This window comes from Odocoileus virginianus, chromosome 4 (assembly GCF_023699985.2).
Source record: "Odocoileus virginianus isolate 20LAN1187 ecotype Illinois chromosome 4, Ovbor_1.2, whole genome shotgun sequence".
In the NCBI taxonomy this organism is placed as follows: domain Eukaryota; kingdom Metazoa; phylum Chordata; class Mammalia; order Artiodactyla; family Cervidae; genus Odocoileus; species Odocoileus virginianus.
This window is the reverse complement of record NC_069677.1, coordinates 70,995,271-71,012,087: the sequence shown is the minus strand read 5'-3', so window position 1 is coordinate 71,012,087 and position 16,817 is coordinate 70,995,271. Positions and strand designations below refer to the sequence as shown.

Below are 16,817 nucleotides of genomic sequence, written 5' to 3'. Positions count from 1 at the left end.
TTGAGACTGGACACAATATTAATAGAAACAAATCTATCAAAAAATCACTCTGAAGTCATGGACAAGTCAAAAGGAAAGGCTTAAAACTAAAACCAAGTAGACAGTTATTGAGGATAGACTTCTCAAGAAATAAAAAGGTAAGGGAGGGGAGATTTAGAAAAGAATGAAGCAAAATGGTTGTATACTTTATTCCTAGAAGGATAGCTACTGTTGCCAGCTATTGGCCTCATTCCCTTCCCCTTCAAAGCAGGGAACTCTGCAGACTAAGGTGTATTATCTGTATTTTGTTATAAGAGTATGGGGGCAAGGACCTGAGTGAGATATCTCTTTCTTGTTCACAGACATTAATACTCTATAGGACTTGGAAGGGGAGAGGAAGAGGTCTAGAAAGCAGACTGTGGATTTTTATACACAGCAAGGTTAAACATTTCTCCTCAGGGGGCTTGGCCACCATCAGTCCCATCTTTACCCTAACTGTTTGGAGGTAAACAAGTTGAAATTTGCAGAGGAGAACCTTCAGTCAAGAGTGTAATGGAAGAACAAATTTTGTAATAAACATGCTATACTTCTCAGTAATAATTTGACTTGTAGCTCCCTGAGGGATGTAGATTTTCCTTAATTTGAAGACTTAAGGATAAAGCCTGGGTCCAGAATACATGGATGTTTCCCCTAGGCCATTCCTACTGCTGTCTAGAATAGAAACATGCAGGGTTAAGGCAGAGAGTACTACAAATTTAAGACTATAGAGAGTAGGACAGCTCCTCTTGGGAGGAAAAAAAAATTGAGGATAAATTCTAGATCCCCAGGTCAAAAAAGGAAATAGGGGCATTAGTTCAGCCCTAACTGTTATTTACCTGGCTCTTTAAATGTCTCTGTGTATGTCCAGAAGGAGCTGAAGGAAGAAGTGTGTTTTCTGCTACAGAGAAGAGAAACTGAAGGCTGCTTCTACAGGACCAGCACTAGGGGGCACCGGAGCAAAGTATACTGAGCATGACCTGTGAGATTGCCAAAGAGCTTCAACTCTGGAAATTAGGGGAACAGAGGAAATACCCATTGGTGAAACCCAGTGGACTTCCACTTCAAATAAAGATCTAATCCTGTTTTTGACACAATCTTCTCATATAACTTCATGTTATAGAATACTGTTCACTGTTAAAGTTATAATTTGAATTTAAACTTCAAATATAACTACCATTCATAATCCCTCAAATGACAGTGTTCATGACAACAGAAAGAAGAAAAGTAAATTTTAGAAAGTACTTTCTAAAGAGCAATTTGGCAATGTGAAATTAAGCCTTAAAAGTATGTACAATCTTTGACCAAGCAATTCCATTTCCAAGAATGTAAGATGAAAAAATGCAAAACACAGAACAAGCTTTTGCACCAGAATGTCCATCACAGAATTAATTTTATTACTTAAAATGTGTAAACAATCTAAATATCCAAGAAAGCAGTAAAATAAATAAGCTACACTATGTACTATCATGCAAATGTTAAAATATTATCTATAAACATTCAATACATGAAGAATATGTTAATTGAAGAGACAAAAATTATAAATACATCATAATCTTAATAAGACTGAAAAGTATGTAAGAAAAAGTACTGAAAGAAAATACATCAAAATATTAACAGGTAGTAAGATTTGGAAATTTCATTTTATGTATATAGTTTTTATAATGAACACATAAGTAAGAAAGCTCAAATTTATGAAAACCATTCTACCTTGTATTTTTACACCAAAACCAAACATGCATAATTTGTTAATTAGAAATATGAGTGACCTTTTCAGAGGTTTAAATGAATTTCTACAAATATAACAAAAATGAGCAGAGAAAAACAGCAGTCAGGCGGCCAGTTCCTCACTAAATAAATGGCTCATTCTATATTAAGTTATTCAACAATAAAAAAACCAAAATTAATTCATGTAGTAAGACTTTCATGTTACCTCTACAAAATCAATTTTACAAATGTTAAATATATAGACCCAAAGGGTTTGCTGTATTATGTTTAAATTTCAGGAAACAAATTAAAAGGGAAAAAATGGACAGAGAATTTCAGGTGCATCATTAGCAAAGTTTTCCAAATACTTTAGCTAAGCCACTGACATTACAAACTGAGCCATTTAAAAATCATGGTAACTTCTCATTTAAATACCTTGAAGGATACAGAATGACCACAGAAAACTGCCATGTGTCATACTTTTTCAATATACAACTGACAACTGATATTGTTCAGTGTGGAATCAACCAATGTGTCCTTAGAAAATTTGTTTTTAAATAAACCGACTACAACAAAACTCCATAAAAAGTAGTTGTATTAAAAGCTTAATAATACAAAATTTTAAGGAGTAGTAACAGAAAGACAGTATGTTGAAATTCAAAGAGACTTGTACTGTAAGTGTGATTTTAGACAACTCTCAATTTTTGTTAAGTATTAGGTTCCTTTTCTGTAAAAATGGGATTATAATATCCACTCTACAAGATTATTAAGCAGATTTAATTAAATTAGAACATTTATATTAAAATGATTAATAACATGTAAAATATAAACAAAGTAAAAATAACAATGTCCCCTTATAGGTTTCATCAAATTATTTTCAAATTCCTTTATAGCTTTAATATTATATTTATAAACAACAGAAGAATGCTGTAACAGCAAGTAAGACACAGAACATACTATGTACTTTTTTAGTATTCATCTAAGTCCAACAACTCAGTGAGTTATTTGTGATAAACCAAAACTTAAGATTAGAAGATGGAGAATCAAAAAATTTCCATAGTAGTAGTTTTTAAAAATTAATTTTTAAGACATTAATATTTACTTTAAATATCAACAACAAAAACAATCCCTCAAAAAGTATCAAAAGGTATAAATGGAAAAGTAAATTTCTCTCCTTATGCCTGCCCCCAAAGAATTTCTACTCCCCAGCGGTAATCACTGTTAACATTCTTGTATATTTATCCAAACATCTTTAGTATAGCAGTTTTTAACTTTAGCGTAGGTTGTAGAATTCTAGAGCTAAAAAAGATTGGCGACACACAACTATAAACTTCATAACAAAGTAACCTGAGACACAGATAAGTGATTTTTCAGCTGTTACTAGAATATGGAAAGCCCTTTACAACTGATAAAATGCTTTGATATAAATTATTTATTTTAAAATTATTTAAGTGACTTGACTTAAGGTTATTTTCATTACTTTATGATGTGGCTGAGTCTATACTTAGGAATTTGATATGTTATCAAGTGGGATGTTACTAATATAGATTCATGTATACAAAGCTTATGTATGTGATTCATATATTTTCAAAGATATCCTATATCATATGGTGAATTAGAAAGTTTGACAATTCCTGATCTTGTAATTATTATAAATAAGAATCATTAAAATAACTATTTAAAATAAAAAATATTAGCAACGGAAGATTAATTTTTCAAGTTTGTGTGTATCCTAAAGATTCATGTTTTACAAGGTTATCACTTTGAGCGAATCACTTTTAAACTACAGACACAACCAATACATGATTACTAAATATACTTTGGTTTCCAAAAATTACCAACAACTTCAAAGTGAGAAGAAACTTCCTGAGATACAGCTAAGCAAGGAGAATTTCACATGTGATATAAATGCACACAAAATCAAAATGGAAATCAATGAACACTAAAGCATCTAAAAGATGCTAGGGCACTGTTTCTGGAATAAAGAAAACCAGTGTTGGCTACAAAATCTGCATTGCCATTGTGGCAATGACAAAAACTAAATCAGTATAATGACTAAAGACAAAAAGGAAGCTATTTTCATTAGGAGAATATATCAGATGAAAGTTAAACAGAAAAGCAAAGAATCTCAAAATAGCTCTGCTGCAACAGGATTTAAAAAAACAAAATATTCTGGACTTCCCTGGTGGTCCAGTGGTTAAAATTCTGTGCTTCCAATGCAGAGGGGCATGGGTTTGATCTCTGGCTGGGGTTAAAAAACAAAATATTCAAAGAAAGAGGTCCAACAATAGATTCTTACTCTAATTATGGAATTTAATTGTAAAGGGACAAAATTTAAATTAAATGAAGTAAATAAGCACTAATTATGCTAAAGTTTTAGGCTAGCATATATTCCAAATTTACTAAAATGCAGTTATCAACATTCAGTTAAAATAAAAATAACTCAATCAAAATGATCTCAGTGGAAAAATAGATTATAAAAGTCAGATAATCCAGGAACACGTTATATTTCCCCATCTATTTGTGTCCTCTTTGATTTCTTTCATCAGTGTTTTATAGTTTTCTATGTATAGGTCTTTTGTTTCTTTAGGTAGATATACTCCTAAGTATTTTATTCTTTTTGTTGCAATGGTGAATGGTATTGTTTCCTTAATTTCTCTTTCTGTTTTCTCATTTTTAGTGTATATGAATGCAAAGGATTTCTGTGTGTTAATTTTATATCCTGTAACTCTACTACATTCATTGATTAGCTCTAGTAATTTTCTGGTAGAGTCTTTAGGGTTTTCTATGTAGAGGATGATGTCATCTGCAAACAGTGAGAGTTTCACTTCTTCTTTTCCTATCTGGATTCCTTTTATTTCTGTTCCTGCTCTGACTGCTGTGGCCAAAACTTCCAAAACTATGTTGAAGAGTAGTGGTGAGAGTAGGCACCCTTTAGGGGAAATGCTTTCTTTTTTTTTTTTTTTGGCCATACAAAAGTTTATTTAACAAAAAAGTTCAAATAAGAAAATGTACACAACCCAATTTTTCTGGTAGTAAAATGTGGAGAAGGGGACACACGGAAGCAGTTGATTTCTCTGATGAACAAAGATGTTGTTCATATTTGTTACAAGGCTTCTAGCATGATGATACTATTTCCTCGTATTACCACCATTCCAATATTGTTCTGTTGCCCACTAGTTGCCATCTCCACACATTCATCTATCACAAGATTCATAAAGGGATCAAATCCCCGCAATATTCCTTGGACATGCCTGCCACCATTTAATTTCAATGATAACTTCTTGTCCATAAATTTCTTCAACTCGGGAGGGTGTGCTTTGCTCATGATGTCTACTCTGCGAGCTCAAAGAAGCCTCCAAACGCAGGGGAAATGCTTTCAATTATTCACCACTGAGGATAATGTTTGCTGTGGCTTTGTCATATATAGCTTTTATTATGTTGAGGTATGTTCCTTCTATTCCTGCTTTCTGGAGAGTTTTTATCATAAATGGATGTTGAATTTTGTCAAAGGCTTTTTCTGCATCTATTGAGATAATCATATGGTTTTTATCTTTCAATTTGCTAAGTGGTGTATTACACTGATTGATTTGTGGATATTAAAGAATCCTTGCATTCCTGGGATAAAGTCCACTTGGTCATGATATGTATGATCTTTTTAATATGTTGTTGGATTCTGTTTGCTAGAATTTTGTTAAGGATTTTTGCGTCTATGTTCATCAGTGATACTGGCCTGTAGTTTTCCTTTTTTTGTGGCATCTTTGTCTGGTTTTGGAATTAGGGCGATGTGAAACAGATCACCAGTCCAGGTTGGATGCATGAGACAAGTGCTCAGGGCTGGTGCACTGGGAAGACCCAGAGGGATGGGATGGAGAGGGAGGCAGGAGGCGGGGGGCGGGATGGGGAACACATGTAAATCCATGGCTGATTCATGTCAATGTATGACAAAAACCACTACAATATTGTAAAGTAATTAGCCTCCAACTGATAAAAATAAATGAAAAAAAAAATAAACTGAACTAGTAGGCATTTTAAAAAAAAGTCAAATTAAGTGAAAAATTCAAATAGACTAATTATGCATAACATATAAACTCTTGCTTTCAAATTTTAACTTACATATATACACTCTCCTTTAATCTTTAAGAATATTTCAAAAAACATGAAAATGTTATATAGTTTTAAAGTGGTTTTTGTTTCCAATAAAAGAAGATTAACCTTGATTTTTGCTTTTCAAGACTAAAACTTTTAATAAAATAGAAAAAAACCAAGAAGACTACAAATATATCAACCCCCTTCTAACAAAAAATGAACAAAATCCCCAATTACTTCCAAAGGCAAAGAAATCCTCCAATCATTCAATGGAAAAGACAAAAAGAAAAAAAATTCTTTCTCCAAGAAAGGAATACTCTGTATCAAGCAGTTGGTTCTATATGGAAATGTATTATGAACACTGTTACTGGTTGAATAGCTTCTGTTTTGTTAAGCTGAGGATATGTAAACATCATAGTCTCTTTATTTGGTTCTTTATCAAGTGTTTGCTCTTTGTGCATTATGTTCAAGCCCCTTTGATTTCATAAAACAATTGAAATATATTCATTTTGTATTTATGTCAGATAATTTCAATGTATAAAATATTTTTAGTCTGAATCTCTTCATGGTTTCTAGTCTTCTTTTTAGTAAAGTTGGTTTTTTAATATGAGCTAATTTTTCTTAAAACTCTGGAAAACTCTCTGAGGCAACTTACTTCAGAAAGGATTTATATTTGATTCTTTTAGGTGCTTGGGGATACTACCATTATAGAACATTTTAAATCCAAATCTTATTTATTCCCTCATGAATGGAACTGGTATGAGTTTATTTCTAATTTACCCTTATGTTGGGAGTAGCTCTCTTTAGATCCCAACTTTATTAAGGGACACGCTACCTATTAGACATTCCTCTTCAGGAGGGCTTTGGGAATTGTCTAGATTAGAAAATATCCTCAAGGTAAGTAGGTGTTAGTACTCTGCTTGACTTTCTTGGATCTGAGTTTCACTTAACTTTCGGTTTGTATTTTCCCTTTGTTCTGCATGGTCATGGGTAAATTAAAATTTTTAAAAAATTTTTATCCAATGATTTAAAATGTTCAGAAACAAAAGTGCTGTTTAGTTTGGGCCCCAAGGTGCCATAATGCCAGAACTGAAACCTACACACTATTGTCTTTCAATATTATTCTCTTTCTTACAGCATGTCACCTATCAAAGCTCTTGTGGTTTCAAGTACAGTTATTTCTTAAAAGAATTTAAACTTTATGTACACATACAACTCTGAAGCTATTGCTTGAAAAACTGTTTTATCTTTCAAAGATGTAAAAAAATATATATAAATAAATGTTTAGGATAAAACAAGAATTGATAACAATAATTATATATTTTATTAAAATTATAATAATAAAAATAATATAATGAGTTAAGCAAGATTATTTTGCTTTAGTAATAATCCTTCTGCCTACAGAAACTCTTACTTACTTTGGAAGGAGAACCATCAGTAATTTTCACCAACTGCCAAAGAATCGAGTAATGGGAACACTGCAGTGCCTGTACGACTATCTGTATCAAATAAAAAATTCAAACAAATGAGACATAATTTACGTTTGTACAATATTAAGAGAACAATATTTATCATAGTTTTTATCTTACAATAAAGTTTCAAGTGCAAATAGTTGAATTAATAAGAATGCACAAAATAATATTTAGTTAAAAAAGACAAACCAATCAATCTAAAGAATATAGATATAATGTATCTCAACAAATATGAACCCGAATACACTATGCTCTAAGCAAAAATGCAATGTCATGAATACTTTACACAGTCAAATTTTTAAGAAGAGATTGAAGAAATTGTTTTATCCAAATGTTACACTTAATGATTACTTAATGTGTTTAAAGAGTTTTTAATATGAAATATAACACACAGAAATGTGCATAAACATATATAAAACTTAATGACTGAAGTATATGAAGAAAATACTGTCACAGATTATAGTGTTTGTAGATAAATGTGGATATTCTTTGATACAACACCAAATACTTCAATTTGCACTTGTGTGAGAAAGCAAATGACATCTTTCTCTTTTATGAAAATAGTTTGACCTTATGAGACTGCCTTGGAAATCTCCCAGGCTCCCTGGACCACATTTTGAGAATCTCTGCTCTGAGAACAGGATTGCAGTACCAAATTTTTGACAAAGTGGCTATATCTAATATTCTTTGACAGTTCTTGTGGCTCCATGTTTTTATCTACATTTGATATCATCACATGTTTTACATTTGGTGACTTTATTTTATGTATGAGTAGTATCTTAATGTCATATTAATTTATATTTTTCTAATAATCAATGGAGATGAGCACCTTTTCATTTTTTATTAGGAATAAACCCCTATTCTGTAAGATATTTATCCATATATTTCACCAAGGGAAACAGTAGAATTTAGGAAAATAAGAATTAAGAATCATAATAAAAAAGAAAATTTCATTTTGGATAGGGCTTTTATTAACATTTTTGTTTCAATACATGATACATCTCTACTGCAATAAAGCCTATCAGACATGATGCTCCATTATTATAGTGTCTCTATTATTTTCCCCTCTAGATAGACTAAAAATCATAAGAATGAATATATGTATAAGATAAATCAAAAGAGAAATCATTAAGTGGAATGCTTCAGGAAGTAGAAATTTGATTGGTTTTACTTTAAAAATTTCAGGTTTCAGATCTAGTGCATCTTCTCAGCTCTGAAAATAACTCATCAGAATTAGAAGGATGAGTGGTGCTGCTTTTCATACAATACTAATGAGATGTCAAGGTTTTATTAAACATGATAATTAAATGCCTGATTTATGTCAGAATGTCAGAAACAAGACTTAACTGAAACACCGTCAACTTAAGAACATTAATGCTCAAGAAATCCTCTTACTACACTTAGAAGATACTCAATATGGTACACTTCTGGTCCTGAGACACCTTCTGATAATTTCTACCTTATAAAAAAAGTATTGAAGTGGTTTGTGTGATTTAAAGCTTTTTCTTGAATTTGAAACTATCTGTATTGTTAGATTACTAGAAAAGTGATATACAAAGAACATTAATCAATGGGAAATTAAGATATGGAAAAAAGTATTGTTGAAGATCTGCTTAATTTTGGTTATATCTATCCTATCATTACAAATATCATTTCTTTTCATTCTACATTTCTATGACCTAGATACTAGGAATTACTCAAAATGTATTTCAAAGTTGTGCACAAGTTTCTTAGAAGAGAGAAACAGGTCACTTCAATACCTATTCCCAATACAGCATCCCCATTTTAATTTTCAATACAATGGTATTCATCATATGGTTACTTCAGAAGAGCTCCACAGTATTATTTTAAAATAAAAAGCTCATTGATTGGGAAATATTTTGCTTTCTCATAGTTATAATTATGTAACAATATAGTTGATTACACTTCAAAAGAAAATTCAGAACTTTCTTCCAGGCTTTACATCAATCATATTGATTTTTATCTCCCATACTAGCAATGTTATCCTAAATCTGAAAGTCATTTTTATTTAGCAACTTCAACTTTTTGTAGTACAGGTAAAACAAGAAAGACAAGCAATTAAAAACTGAAAAAGCTTCAAGATAATTCTAACCTAGAAGCAGGACAGTCCTTCTGCCTTTTCTTGACTAACACTGCTCTGACTCTGGAAAGGATCTTTTAATAACACCAAATAGATGGGGAAACAGTGCAAACAATGGCTGACTTTATTTTTTTGGGCTCCAAAATCACTGCATATGGTGACTGCAGCCATGAAATCAAAAGACACTTACTCCTTGGAAGGAAAGTTATGACCAACCTAGACAGCATATTAAAAAGCAGAGACCTTTGCCAACAAAGGTCCATTTAGTCAAGGCTATGGTTTTTCCAGTAGTCATGTATGAATGTGAGAGCTGGACTATAAAGAAGGCTGAACGCTGAAGAATTGATGCTTTAGAACTGTGGTGTTGGAGAAGACTCTTGAGAGTCCCTTGGACTGCAAGGAGATCCAACCATCCTAAAGGAGATCAGTCCTGAGTGTTCACTGAAAGGACTGATGATGAAGCTGAAACTCGAATACTTTGGCCACCTGATGTGAAGAACTGACTCATTTGAAAAGACCCTGATGCTGGGAAAAATTGAAGGCAGAAAGAGAAGGGGACGACAGAGGATGAGTTGGTTGGATGGCATCACCAACTCAATGGACATGAGTTTGGGTAAACTCCGGGAGTTGGTGATCAAGGGAGGCCTGGTGTTCTGCGGTCCATGGGGTTGCAAAGAGTCAGACATGACTGAGCAACTGAACTGAACTGAAATGAACTGAGTAATACCAAGTATTAGTCTCATGACTAAGAATTTCTTCCAACCCTACTCTTCTGACCTTATTTTTGCACAAGGTAATGATGTTCCCGAAAGGACACAGTAATGTATACTGCACATTTCCGGGCAAAAATTAGTTAAGAAGCAGGACTGCTTTCTTCATCCTTTCCTCCCTTATCTGTCAGCAGGATACCAACAATCCTGGAGATCATGGGTCTCTGAATGACTTGGCTGTACAGTAACACCTACTTCCTGTAACTGTGCTTTATGGTTATGTAAGTGAGAAATTACTTTCTATTGTGTTAAGCCACTGAGATACTAAGATTACTCTATTACAGCAGCTAGTATTACCCTAACCAACATAAAAATTAGAAAGTTTAAAGTTTTGAAAAAACTGAATTTGCCTGGAAAATAAAATCTGACAAGAGACTAATAATAGGAAAAAATGATTATTACACTAAGAATGGGAAAAATGTTTATGTAATATATATGCATGTGTAGATATATATCATCTACATATACAGGACATGTTTAAAATCCTGAAAACCTGGGGGCACAGTTCTTGAGGCGCTAGCCTACTATGTTCCCCCTTTGCCTGGCAAAGTAATAAAATTCTGAAAATCCATTGGGATAAATTAAGACTCTTACTTTTTTTCTGTTTGTAAGACATTTTAAGGGGAAGGATGATCAAATATTTTTTAGTGGACAAGTTCATGACAAAAGAATGAACTGAACTTAATACTAGTCTGCTTCTAATATCCCAAACTGGTCTTTTTTATTTATCATATTTAGACTTGGTTAACATGAATAAAAAGAGCCTTTAAGGTAAAAGTTAATAACCAACATGGTTTCATCAAAATGGATATAAGGCTGGCAAATAAGTACATGTAAACACGTTCAACATCATTAGCATTAAGAAAACATACATTAAAAAACACAGTGAAACACCAATACATATCTACTCAGATGGCTAGAGTAAAAATTGCTGATGATATGAAGTGCTGATGAGAATTTAGAACAACTGGAACTTTCATACATTACTGGCAGAAATATAGAATGGTACAATTACTCTGGAAAATGGTTTGGCAGTTTCTAATAAAGTTAAACATATACTTACCATAAGACCCTGCAATTACACTCCTGCGAATTTACTTTAGAGAAATGAAAATTTATGTTCAAATAAAAGACTACACAAATATTTACAGTGCTTTTTATTGTGATAGCCAAAACTTGAAAACAACCCAAATATTTTCAACTGAACAACTAAAAACAGTGATACATAGGTTGGTGCAAAAGTAACTGCAGTTTTGCACTGCTGAACTTTGCCATTTGATACTGGAATATATTCTTAAATAAATGTAGTTATGTTGCACACCATTTTAATGCACATTTATTGCTTTCTGTTTTTTTGCTAAAGACATTACTTGCTGTTTATTTTTGACTAGGGAAATTATGTTACCCAAAAGGCAAATTCAATTTTTTTATTTGAGTTCAAAATGTGTTGTAAAGCAGCAAAGACAACTTGCAACGCCTACAACGCATGTGGCTGAGGAACTGCTAATGAACATACAGCATGTGGTGGTTCAAGAAGTTTTGCAAAGGAGAGAAGAGCCTTGAGGATGAGAAGCGCAGTGGCCGGCCATTGGAAGTTGACAACGACCAATTCAGAGGATCGCTGAAGCTGATCCTCTTACAACTACATGAGAAGTTGCCCAAGAACTCAACATCAACCATTCTATGGTCGTTTGGCATCTGAAGCAAATTGGAAAGGTTAAAAAGCTCCATAAATGGGTGCCTTATAAGCTGACTATAAATTAAAAAAATCGTTGCTTTGAAGTGTTGTCTTCTCTTATTTTATGCAACAACAATAAACCATTTCTTTATTGGATTGTGATGTGTGACGAAAAGTGGATTTTATATGACAACTGGCAATAGCCAGCTCATTGGTTGGACCAAGAAGAAGCCCCAAAGCACTTCCCAAAGCCAAATTTGCACCAAAAGGGGGTCATGGTCACTCTTTGGTGGTCTGCTACTAGTCTGATCCACTACAGTTCTCTGAATCCCAGCGATACCATTACATCTGAGAAGCATGCTCAGTCAATCAATGAGATGCACCGAAAACTGCAAGAATTGCAACTGGCACTGGTCAACAGAATGGGCCCAATTCTTTTCCATGACAATATCTGACCACATGTCACACAATCAATGCTTCAAAAGTTGAACTAATTGGGCTATGCTGTTTTGCCTCATTCTCCATATTCACCTGACCTCTAGGTAACGGACTACCACTTCTTCAAGCATCTCTGAAACATTTTCCAAGGAAAATGCTTCCACAACCAGCAGGAGGCAGAAAATGCTTTCCAAGAGTTCTTGAAACCGTGAAGCATGGATTTTTTATGCTACAGGAATAAACAAATTTATTTCTCATTGGCAAAAATGTGTTGACTGTAGTGGTCTCTATTTTGAATAATAAAGACTTGTTTGAGCCTACCTATAACGATTTAAAATTTATGGCTTGAAACCACAATTACTTTTTCACCAACATAAATATAAACACAATGGACTAACAATGAGCAGTAAAAAAACCCAACTACTGACTCACACAATACCCTGGATTAATCTCATAGGCATTATGCTCAGGGTTTATACTATAAAATTTCATTTATTTGGAAATCTCAGAAAGACAAAACTATAGTGATGCAAAACAGATGAGTGATTTCCAGCAGCTGTATGTCGGTGGTGCAAACATATGACTATGAAGGGATAATATGAAGTTTTGGGGATGATGAAACTGTTCTGCATCCTGATTTTGGTAGTAACCACATGAATCTATACATATGTTAAAATTCTTCACATAGGAAGGAAGACAAGTCAGCTTTACTGTATAACAATGAGTAAGAATCAATGTGGCAAAGAGTAGAGTTTACAGTAATATTTTTGAGTAAATGCAAGAAAAGCACAAACATGGAAGCAAATTATAGTGTTATAAAATTTTTAATTTTAAGACTGAAAAACTCAAGTGAAATATTCAAACAATAAAATGGCTCAGTAGTAAAGAATCCGCCTGCCAATGCAGAAAACACAAGTTTGATCCCTGTTTCAGGAAGATTGCACATGCAGAGGGGTAACTAAGCCCTTGCACTTAACTGTTGAGCCAGAGCTCCAGAGCCCAGGAACCACAGCTACTGAAGCTTGCACGTTCTAGGTCTATGGTCTATTTTGAATTAAGTAAATGAACTGAGGTTCTTCTTTTTTTTTTTTTTGGCATATGGATATCCAGCCATTTCAGCACCACTTTTGAAAAGATCATCCTTTCTCCAAAGAACTGCTTTGACACCTTTTTCAAAAATCAATTGACCATATATGTGTGAGTCTATCTCTGGATTCTCTATACTGTTCCTTTGATTTATTTATGTCTATGGGGTCGCGCAGAGTTGGACACAACGGAAGCGACTTAGCAGCAGCAGCATCCTCTCTTCAGTGTCACACTAACACTTTTATAGTCTTGAAATCAAGTAGAGTGAATCTTCTTCATTCATTTTTGAAACATTCTTTTGGTTATTTTATTTCCTTCCCATATAAATTTTAGTATCAAGTTGTCACTTTCTACAAAAAAATTTTGCTGAGATTTTAACTGGAATTGGAATCTAAGATCAGTTTGGGGAAAACTGACATTTAAACAACACAGAGCTTTCTAATTCACAAACTTGATATATCTTCATTCATTAAAATCTTTGATTTCTATCATTAGTGTTTTATAGTTTTCAGTATACATATCCTGCACATATTTTGTTGGATTTATACCTAAGTATTTCACGTCTTTTGGTGCTATTGCAAATGGCACATATTTCTAAAGTTTCATTTGCCAGTGTTTATTATTAAACAACTGGCTTTTATACATTATAGTTTGTATCAGTTCCATACCCTTATCTTGCCCCTCCCCATGCCTTTACCCTACTAGTCTTAAACACCTGGTTTTTAAACTTAAAAAGCAGTAAGTATAATGGCAAAATTTACAACAATATAATTTTGTTTTTATTTTTATTGCAGTATAGTTGATTTACAAAGTTGTGTTAGTTTCAGGTATATAGCAAAGTGATTCAGTAATACATACCTGTGTGTGTGTGTGTGTGTGTGTGTGTACACACAGATTTTTCAGATTCTTTTCCCTATAGGTTATTATGAAATACTGAGTACAGTTCCCTGTGCTACACGGAAGGTCCTTGTTGGTTATCTGTTTTACACATAGTACTGTGTATATGTTAATCTCAAACTCCTAAATTACCTACCCGCTTAAAATTAAGTTTTTTGACCACTACAAATCTCTAGTTTTCCACTGAGAAAGCCACTGTTAAAGTCACTGTTAATTTCTTATGTATCATTCCAGAAATAGTCTGTCAAGCAAAAGGTACATGTATATATAAATATTATCATCCTTTTAAACTTACATTGTTCTGTTCCTTGCCTTTTTCATAAAATTTCTTCTCCCAGAGAATATTATAGAAGAAATAATATCAACCGCACTCTTTTAATTATGACTACACAGTATTATACAGAATCAAAACAGTCCTTCTGTTTTGTTTTCTGTTGCTGGACATTTAAAATTATTTTAAGTTTTAAATTTTTATAAGTAATTTTGCAATGAATATCTCTGTACCTATGTCCAAGTAGATACCTGCAGTCTAAATTCCTCAAACTACTAATGCTCAATGAAAGGTATGTCCATTTTAAATTTTGATAGAGACTGACAAATAACCTTGCAAGAGGATCACACTAATTTTTTCTCAGAATGGTATTTGAAAATATGTCAGTATTAAACAAAACACAACTCCATAACGTTTTCTGACACACACATATAGTTGAAAATTACTGGAATAGAACCTAGACTGAACAGAGGATGAAACTCAGGTTGCTAAGACAAAATAGGCAGCTACTGCTATGATCTGCAAGAGAAGATATGAAGGATGAAACTAAGGAAATGGCAGTAGGGTTAGAAGAATGATGACAGGAAGAGATATTAAGGAGGTAGAATTTTTAAAAAGATCAAAAGTCTCTTGAGGTTAAACACTGCTTCCAAGATACCCTTATACCTCCAGAACCTGACACTCAAACACATTTTTGGTCAACAAGGACCAGAGAATTAAGCAGATGTGTGTGGAAGGGTCGTGAAGATGTTCCAAAAGGTTCTGATATGGCATGCCCAAAGAATAGTCAGAAGTCAGTAAGTGAAAACATTTCTATACCCAGTCAATGAAATAAGTATGTAGTCTTTCAAGGAAAGCATGACCACATTGATATACTTCTAGAGAAAACAAGGTCCCATTATTTATATAATAAGTCATCTTATAATCATAAGCAAAAACTTGACTAAAATTAAACTTAACCCTATATAGTATGTTATGTCTAAAGAAATATGTTGAGGGCTTCCCTGGTGGCTCCCTAACCCTGGTAGGTAAAGAATCCACCCACCAATGCAGGAGACAAGTTTGATCCCTGTTTCAGGAAGATTCCACTGTGCAGGAGCAACTAAGCCCATGCACATAACCATTGAGTCTGTGCTCAAGAGTCCAGGAACTGCAACTACTGAAACCTTCCAGAAACTCATAGAGCCTGTGCTCTGCAAGAAGAGAATCCACTGCAATGAAAAGCCCATGCAGGGCAACTAGACAGCAGCTCCCTCCCACTCACTGCAACTACAGAAGCCTGTGTAGCAATGAAGATTCAACATAGCCAAAATTAAAAAAAGAAAGAAAGAAAGAAAGGTGTTGATTTTCAGTTCACAATGATAAGGTACCAGCATCTAATCTCTCCCCATAATTATCACTAGAACAATACGAAAGAAATTTGGAAAAAATATAAAAATGTAAAATAATAAGAGTTTGACCTGGGACAAACATCAGAAGGCATGGGCATAAACAGTAGTAGTAAACTAGCAGTAGAAAATTTGAAAAGACAATGAAAAGAATTTAAAAGCTTGATTTAAGAAGGTATGAAGCAGTTATGAGACTTTGGGCAAGTTAATGTCTATTTGCATCAGTTTAATAATCAATAAAATGAGAAGAACAATGTATATTCCATAGGGTTGTCAGAAGGCTTCAACAAATGTATGTATATAAAGACTTAAAATAGTACATGGCACATAATAAACACAAAACTAAAATTTTCTATTACTGATGGCTTGACAGGTCCAAAGTTACTGACATGATTAACTTCTTTTTTTATGTGTTTAATCACACTATTGTTATATAGCAAATATTTACCAAAATAATTTATGAATTTTTCTTTATTGGCTTTCAATTTTTAGAATATGGAAAGATAATTCTTGGAACTACGATTAAAGCAAAATTTTAATATTTAATTTTTCTTAGATATTGCCTAAGAGGAGTTTTAGATAACTTACAGATATACTAACAAGAAATACAAAACAGGATAAGAAGAATTTAAATATTTAAAATTTTTTGCCTTCATTTTTCTACTAAAAAAAAAAAAAGGGTATGACTATTACAATAAATTCTGAAATGTGCATTCTATACAAGCTAATGACTACTGTGTCAAGGAGTTGCAGTAAGTTTCATGTTTTCCATAGGTTAAGAATTCATTAGCATAGGGCAGGGCCTAAACAGACCTTGGAACATATTCTTGAGCCAGAAACTATGGAAATGCTCAAAAAGATATTTAAAGCACACAGGAGCAGGCTGGAAAGAAATTCCATCTGGC

General features: G+C 33.1%; 1 protein-coding gene and 1 pseudogene across 5 annotated transcripts in view; both read right to left on the bottom strand.

Moving 5' to 3' along the window:
- The window catches only part of STAG1 (STAG1 cohesin complex component), a 505,242-nt gene that overhangs the window by 37,649 nt on the left and 450,776 nt on the right, over positions 1 to 16,817 (bottom strand). For all 5 annotated transcript variants that reach the window (XM_070466701.1, XM_070466702.1, XM_070466703.1 and 2 more), the window contains one exon: positions 7,230 to 7,310. In XM_070466701.1, coding sequence (XP_070322802.1) covers positions 7,230 to 7,310 — 81 coding nt within the window. The remainder of the gene's footprint in view (positions 1 to 7,229; positions 7,311 to 16,817) is intronic.
- On the bottom strand, positions 1,392 to 5,614 carry LOC139034804 (small nuclear ribonucleoprotein G pseudogene; annotated as a pseudogene).